General features: G+C 33.6%; 1 protein-coding gene across 3 annotated transcripts in view; it reads right to left on the bottom strand.

Annotated features, from left to right (window-relative positions):
• LOC132562695 (F-BAR and double SH3 domains protein 2-like) overlaps positions 1-8,098 on the bottom strand; it is an 82,193-nt gene extending 74,095 nt beyond the window's left edge. For all 3 annotated transcript variants that reach the window (XM_060227462.1, XM_060227453.1, XM_060227469.1), the window contains exons 1-2: positions 8,053-8,098; positions 7,853-7,950 (exon numbers count right to left, since the gene is read on the bottom strand). In XM_060227462.1, the coding sequence (XP_060083445.1) occupies positions 7,853-7,950; positions 8,053-8,073 (119 nt within the window). In that variant the 5' untranslated portion in view covers positions 8,074-8,098. The remainder of the gene's footprint in view (positions 1-7,852; positions 7,951-8,052) is intronic.
• Between the last annotated feature and the right edge of the window lie 579 nt (positions 8,099-8,677).

The following is an 8,677-nucleotide window of genomic DNA, read 5'->3' on the forward strand; positions in this document are numbered from 1 at the left end:
AATTTGCTGCAGCATGTGTCGGTTAATGTAGAGAAAATTAAACACATCAGATACACACTCTGCGGGTGATACTTTAATTGATGGAGGTTGATGATCCCTAGATCAGAACAAAGCAACCACCAGGAGAAACAGTTTTATAGTGTAAACAACAGCTTGTTAAACTAATGGCTTCTGCAAGGGACTTACTTAAGAAAGGTTTTAACAGCATGAAAGAAACTATTACTCCTATATCCATTTCTGGGAAATCATGAATTTTTGTGGAACACAAATTCCCTGGTTTTAAAAAAAATTGTTCCATGGGCACTCAGATTTGTCCATAAAGAGTACTTTACAAATCAACTCAAACTGAAACTATATGTCAAATATTGAAGAGTTTAATCATTTGTGGACATAAAATTTTCAGGATAAAAGTTCCTAAAAATATAGTAAATGAAAAACTCATGAAAGCTAATGATTTTAGGGTATATAAAAGTTATTACAGCCAAAAACAATGGCTGATCAAACAGTGAGAACATTTACTACAACCCTACATATTTCAGTGATAATCTAAGTTTAGCACTTTCACATGGAGAGTATTGCACAGAAATAAGATTCCACTAATTGCATTTTCTTTAAGATGCTTATAAAGTGATTACTGTGGATACAAAATTTCAGCATTGCCCTAATTTGCTGAAAAATCATAATGCTGTAAAAATTGATTACGCCAAATTAAGTTCATTTACTGCAGTTTATACAATTGCTGCCTGGAGAAATATTTTCCTTCTCTGTTGGATTTCACAAAAAAAATGTTTTTGAATTAAACATCCTTTGAGAATTAAATTAACATTTTTTTAATTGATTCCGTCAAACTTTAGAATTAAAACAGAAATTACCGAAACAAGTAACTAACAGATCTCATTAGCTGATGATTCAAATTGGATGAAAACAAGTTAGTGCTCTGACCTTTAACCGTATTTGTCTACGTAAGACAAATCAATGACCAGTACTAAGATGTCTGAGATAGGTTTGTTTAAGGACTCTTGATCACATAGGAAAGCCCGACTGTGGCTGGCAGTTCCAAGAGGCTTACATCAAGCAGTTTCATCCCTGTAATTGTTCAATAATATCCCCTAAAACCAGGAAGAACCAGATAGAAATTCCAGAAGGTTTGAATCCAATAACTTTATCCCTACATTAGTACAAAAAAAACCTAAAGTCAGATAAATCAAGCAACCTTTTCCAAATACTTCATTATAGTTCAGGAAGGCTAAAGTCAAGCAGCTCTTCAATACATCCCAACCTTAATTCAATGATATTACAAAAAAGTCTGATTCAATTTTTCAGTTTCATTAGGTTTAAATTTAGAAAGGTTATCCTAGTAACAGTTCTACAATGTTAACAGAAAGCCTTATTCAGGTTATATTAACAGTTCTAGGTGGTTTAAAAAGTTTTACAGCTCACTCCTTACAATAATTCAATCAGATTAGCAGTTTCTGGGGGTTTCAATCTATTCCTTTAAAATGTCAGTGATATCATAGTGAACTTGTACCATTGGCTTTTTCATTTCAGATAATTCCCAGAGAGCAAATCCTGGGTTTGTGTTGAAAGTCAATGATAAATTTCCTGGCATGAAACTAAATCCCCCGTCCAAAGCTTCCAAGATAATTACTCTGGGATCCACAGGTTACCAACCCAGCAATTATCCTTTCCTCCAGTACTAAACAACCTCTTCACCTCAGAATTATGTCTTAATTATACCATAACTTCCTCAGACATTGGCAATGAAAATAAATCTCATTGAAATGAAATTTCATCATCCATCATAGTTTTTGAAAATCTTCGCAGAAAATAATTAAAGTTTGAACATAAATCAATTAAAATATACAAAGGATACTTGGGATTCCAACAAGATATAGTCTACCATAGTGACTCTATAAAAAGGTCCCTTTTGAAAGACAACATCCATCTCTCTCCTAATAAACCCCTATTTCAAAATCAGATTTTATCTCATCCCCAAATTGTGTAAATTAATGCCATTCTACCATCAAGACTTTTAGTCCAGTAAAACTTCCTGTCTAAATTATCCATGAAATATCATTTTTAGACCACCTAGTCTAAGTGTGATGTAATATGGCCTACAGGTGTCACAGGTATCACACTTCTCGTAATGATTTTATATAATGTTATATACCACTGTCCAGGTAAGATAGCTTTAACCTTGAGTCAAACATGAAAGTGACACTTCACTTCCAAGGTCAAGACACCTATACACTACCCAAGGTCAAACTGATCTACATTTTTATTGACAAATATTCTGAGAAAAAGGTCTTATCCTTTAAGTAAATCTTCCTGTAAGTTAACCTGACCCATTTTACCTTTAAAGTTTAAGAAATATTTACACATAGATATATTTTGGTAGGCATAAATTAAATCTTAATCAATTTGTAAAATCTGTTTCAATGCTTCATTGCGATCATGTTTACTACTGTAGTTGTGTACTTTTATGTAATAACTTTTTCAAGAGTCAGTCTTGCAGACGTGTGGTTCCTAATTCGGCATACTGGAACACCAATTGTTTTCCCAGTCTTGTGGTCATCAATATTTAATACTAGAAAATTCACTGTTCACAGACATTATCAAACATGCTTCTCTGTTATTGGTGATGGTACATGGAATATGATGTGTAGTACATGTACTGCCTTGTAAATTAATCTAAGTAAACATGAAAGATTGTTTTAAATACATTCTAAAACAACTTATGATCAAGAACTTTGGCCCATCTTCATCTTTTTCAGTTTACTGCCTCCCAGCTTCACCTTACTTAATTCACAGCTCCCTTGTGGCTTTGCTGGTCTTAAGTCACATCATCTCCCAGCTTTATTGTTCTTAATTTAGCACCTCCTCTTACACTCCCAACTTTACCATTCCTACTTTACACTTCCTTCTATTTCAGTCCTTATTTCATTGTCTCTTCTGATTATACTGCCCCTCCTTCTAGCTTCAGTCCTTATTTCATTGTCCACTCTGGCTATACCACCCCTCCTTCTAGTTTCAATCCTTATTCCATTGTCCCCTCTGGCTATACTGCCCCTCCTTCTAGTTTCAGTCCTTATTTCATTGTCCCCTCTTGCTATACCACCCCTCCTTCTTACTTCAGTCCTTATTTCATTGTCCCCTCTGGCTATACCACCCCTCCTTCTAGCTTCAGTCCTTATTTCATTGTCCCCTCTTGCTATACCACCCCTCCTTCTTACTTCAGTCCTTATGTCATTGTCCCCTCTGGCTATACTGCCCCTCCTTCTAGTTTCAGTCCTTATTTCATTGTCCCCTCTTGCTATACCACCCCTCCTTCTTACTTCAGTCCTTATTTCATTGTCCCCTCTGGCTCTACTGCCCCTCCATCTAGCTTCAGTCTTTATTTCATTGTCCCCTCTTGCTATACCACCCCTCCTCCTAGTTTCAATCCTTATGTCATTGTCTCCTCTAGCTATACTGCCCCTCCTTCTAGCTTCAGTCCTTATTTCATTGTCCCCTCTTGTTATACCACCCCTCCTTCTAGCTTCAGTCCTTATTTCATTGTCCCCTCTTGCTATACCACCCCTCCTTCTTACTTCAGTCCTTATTTCATTGTCCACTCTGGCTATACCACCCCTCCTTCTAGCTTCAATCCTTATTTCATTGTCCGCTCTGGCTATACCACCCCTCCTTCTAGTTTCAGTCTTTATTTCATTGTCCCCTCTGGCTATACTGCCCCTCCTTCTAGTTTCAGTCCTTATTTCATTGTCCCCTCTTGCTATACCACCCCTCCTTCTTACTTCAGTCCTTATTTCATTGTCTCTTCTGGCTATACCACCCCTCCTTCTAGCTTCAATCCTTATTTCATTGTCCACTCTGGCTATACCACCCCTCCTTCTAGTTTCAATCCTTATTTCATTGTCCCCTCTAGCTATACTGCCCCTCCTTCTAGTTTCAGTCCTTATTTCATTGTCCCCTCTGGCTCTACTGCCCCTCCTTCTAGCTTCAGTCCTTATTTCATTGTCCCCTCTTGCTATACCACCCCTCCTCCTAGTTTCAATCCTTATGTCATTGTCCCCTCTAGCTATACTGCCCCTCCTTCTAGCTTCAGTCCTTATTTCATTGTCCCCTCTTGCTATACCACCCCTCCTTCTTACTTCAGTCCTTATTTCATTGTCCCCTCTGGCTCTACTGCCCCTCCTTCTAGTTTCAATCCTTATTTCATTCTCCACTCTGGCTATACCACCCCTCCTTCTAGTTTCAATCCTTATTTCATTGTCCCCTCTGGCTATACTGCCCCTCCTTCTAGCTTCAGTCCTTATTTCATTGTCCCCTCTTGCTATACTACCCCTCCTTCTTACTTCAGTCCTTATTTCATTGTCCCCTCTGGCTCTACCGCCCCTCCTAGCTTCAGTCCTTATTTCATTGTCCCCTCTTGCTATACCACCCCTCCTTCTAGTTTCAATCCTTATGTCATTGTCCCCTCTGGATATACTGCCCCTCCTTCTAGTTTCAGTCCTTATTTCATTGTCCCCTCTAGCTATACTGCCCCTCCTTCTAGCTTCAGTCCTTATTTCATTGTCCCCTCTTGCTATACCACCCCTCCTTCTTACTTCAGTCCTTATTTCATTGTCCCCTCTGGCTCTACTGCCCCTCCTTCTATTTCAGTCCAGTTCAGTTCAGTCTGGCTATACTGCCCACTCCATGCTTCATCATCCTGACCAGACTTATTCTTCCCTACTGGTATCAACATTCTACCTTTACTATCTGGTCTCATAGTTGCAGTTTCACTTAACCTTTTATTGTGCTTACCAATTCCTTTCCTATTCTATGGTCAATCCCAAATTCATCATTATTTTCTAGTTCGATTCTGACCCTGTCAAACTTCATTACTCCCTGTCTAGCTTCATTATTATCCTAACATTTCACCCCCCCCCCCCATCCATTTCTTTTCCTACTCCCTTCACCCTTCTACCTATTTCACTATATCTTCCCCTGCTTCACCGACATCTGAAAATGTGACAGCACCTTCTACACTCCTCAACCTCATGTAATTATATGTAATTTGACCTCACACAGAATCATGCTCTTCACAAATGTCTGTCTAGCAGAGGTCACATGTCACAATACTTTGCTAGTTCACACTGGTAACTAAGAGGAATTTAAACTAGGTCACAGGTAAATACAGGTATGAAAACAATCTGCACTAATCAACACTTACTTTTCTTTTTTTGATACTGGTGTTTAAAATCAATGTTTTAAATGTTTTAAATTAATGAAATTCCTACCATTTGTATTTGACACATCAATATAAGTCATAAAATATCTACTATAAGTTATAAAATATCTACTATATGTTATAAAATATCTACTTTATGTTATAAAATATCTACTTTATGTTATGAAATATCTACTATATGTTATAAAATATCTACTATATGTTATAAAATATCTACTTTATGTTATAAAATATCTACTATATGTTATAAAATATCTACTTTATGTTATAAAATATCTACTATATGTTATAAAATATCTACTATATGTTATAAAATATCTACTTTATGTTATAAAATATCTACTATATGTTATAAAATATCTACTATATGTTATAAAATATCTACTTTATGTTATAAAATATCTACTTTATGTTATAAAATATATGTTATAAAATATCTACTTTATGTTATAAAATATCTACTATATGTTATTCTACTATATGTTATAAAATATCTACTATATGTTATAAAATATCTACTATATGTTATTCTACTATATGTTATAAAATATCTACTATATGTTATAAAATATCTACTTTATGTTATTCTACTATATGTTATAAAATATCTACTATATGTTATAAAATATCTACTATATGTTATTCTACTATATGTTATAAAATATCTACTATATGTTATAAAATATCTACTATATGTTATTCTACTATATGTTATAAAATATCTACTATATGTTATAAAATATCTACTTTATGTTATAAAATATCTACTATATGTTATAAAATATCTACTATATGTTATAAAATATCTACTATATAAAATATGCTCCTCACTACTATATAAAATATCTACTATATGTTATAAAATATCTACTATATGTTATAAAATATCTACTATATGTTATAAAATATCTACTATATGTTATAAAATATCTACTATATGTTATAAAATATCTACTATATGTTATAAAATATCTACTATATGTTATAAAATATCTACTATATGTTATAAAATATCTACTATATGTTATAAAATATCTACTATATGTTATAAAATATCTACTTTATGTTATAAAATATCTACTATATGTTATAAAATATCTACTATATGTTATGAAATATCTACTATATGTTATAAAATATCTACTATATGTTATAAAATATCTACTATATGTTATAAAATATCTACTATATGTTATAAAATATCTACTTTATGTTATAAAATATCTACTTTATGTTATAAAATATCTACTTTATGTTATAAAATATCTACTATATGTTATAAAATATCAAATATATGTTATAAAATATCTACTATATGTTATACTATATGTTATAAAATATCTACTTTATGTTATAAAATATCTACTATATGTTATAAAATATCTAATATATGTTCCAGTTATTTAACTTTTGAGTAAAACTTTCTTTTAGCACTTTAACTAGTGATAAAAATAAATAATTTTCTTATATAAGAATAATACCATCAGGCAAACTCAGATTTTTTATTCGTGCTTCAGAAAGCAGAATACCCCCATAAACATCTGTATTTTATTATTTAAAGGTTAAGTTACAGCAGAAATCCGCCTTCAAATATTAGTAAAAGTTCTATTTTCTTCAAAATTTGGAAAATTATCGATATTTATCCAAATTTTGGGGAATAACTTAATCTTTGTCTACATGAAACAGTCTTGTTTTCAATTTAAAACAAGCCAAAAAATCTTTTTCACAAAAATCTTTTCATTTAAAATTATAACCATGGCTCTATGACAGCGTAACAAACCTTTACAGTACATGCACAAAACAAAAAGTGTATTTTAGATTTAAAACCTGCTTGCTAACAGATATATAATGTTGTTTCAGTGAGAACTGAAATAGTGCAGACAACACACAACATTTGATCTATGATACATTACACAGACAAATATACAAGTGGTTTACTTATAAATAATCACACTTACATGCTTACAATATATACATGTTTAATTTGTTTGAAATATCCTCGAACTATGAATGTGTAATAGTGTTATGACTCAGGCTCTACTTAATCACAATAAATCTTGAACATGCGTTAAAAAAACATTGCATAATACACAAACATATGTGATTGCACAAACCTGTATCATTATTGTAGGTTTGTTTGATATGATTTACATAATGTGCGAATAATTGAAAAAAATCACTGCACCACCCACACCTTTGGCTAAAATGCTTTTAATATAACTAAAAACAAGTATATGCTGCATTTAGCAATTAGATATAGTTATCAATTTTATTGCTAATGACGTTTACGAAGTACTGGGCAAAAGCTGTCTTTTGTTATTGTTTATGTAGCGTCGTCATTTTCCCTGTAGATAGATAGAACCGGACAGCAGGGATCTGTTGACCCCACGGTGGAGACGTGTGTCCCGGGAACTAACCCCTATATGTTACAACGGGGGGCGTGAATTCTGTGCTGTCAACAAACAACGTGGTAGCTGAATGTGTATTGATAACGGAGGGAGGCTCCGAAAGGGTTGTTATCGATCTTCAACGGCCCAAACTGGACATTTGATACCGAATCATAAAGAATCTAACTTACGTGCTAGTTCCCAACCCCCCGGGAATATCCTAAACTCTTACCTGATATCTTCCAATAAGTCACATTCCTGTTGATGTTTCGCTTGGAGCTTGGCCACCTGTTCAGAATGAATATTCTTCAGTGCTGTCGTGTGCTTTACCTGAAAATAAAACCACAACTCTCGATAGACATCACTTCATAAAATCCTAATATTTTGCAAAAGAAACCAAACTTGGGTATACTAGTGAAATCCATTGTATACCTTTCTAGGCGGGGGCTGCATTTTGACATCACCATGAGAACTCCTGTACTAAGAACCACTACACAACACTCTCCGCCATTCCGTGTGGTATGGCCCTACTAGGCTGATCCATTTACCTCCCTGGATTGCCTTTGTTACGGTTCAGGCAGACGCCAGTTTTTCAAGTATAGTCAACTTTCGGGTATTTTGATGGGAATATTTGAATAAAGGTTCTGTGAAGTATTTCTAGGTTCTTTACAATTATGACATTCCAATATTTAATTAGCAATTAACAACCGTGTCATTTTGCGAAAGCTGTGTATTTTATGCAACTTTTATGAAAAATGCTCACAGTTAAAAAGCTGATAAGACTCATCAACTGCAATTCGATCAATTCAAAAGGAACATGGTCATACAGTGTATTATCTAGCGCATCTTTTAACGTGTGTATACACATATATGGACATATGAGTTGATTTATTTAATTTGATTTTAAACCAGATAATGTTTACTTGTTTTAATCAGTGACAACAACAAGAGTTTACAATTATTGTTCCACAGCGCAGAAAAAACCTGTATATATATATATATGTGTGTGTGTGTGTGTACAAAGAAAGACGTCCACATCTGAAATAGGCCTAAATTA

Source organism: Ylistrum balloti, unplaced genomic scaffold (genome assembly GCF_031769215.1).
Source record: "Ylistrum balloti isolate Yb309-2 unplaced genomic scaffold, AGI_CSIRO_Ybal_v1 Utg369672, whole genome shotgun sequence".
Taxonomy (NCBI): domain Eukaryota; kingdom Metazoa; phylum Mollusca; class Bivalvia; order Pectinida; family Pectinidae; genus Ylistrum; species Ylistrum balloti.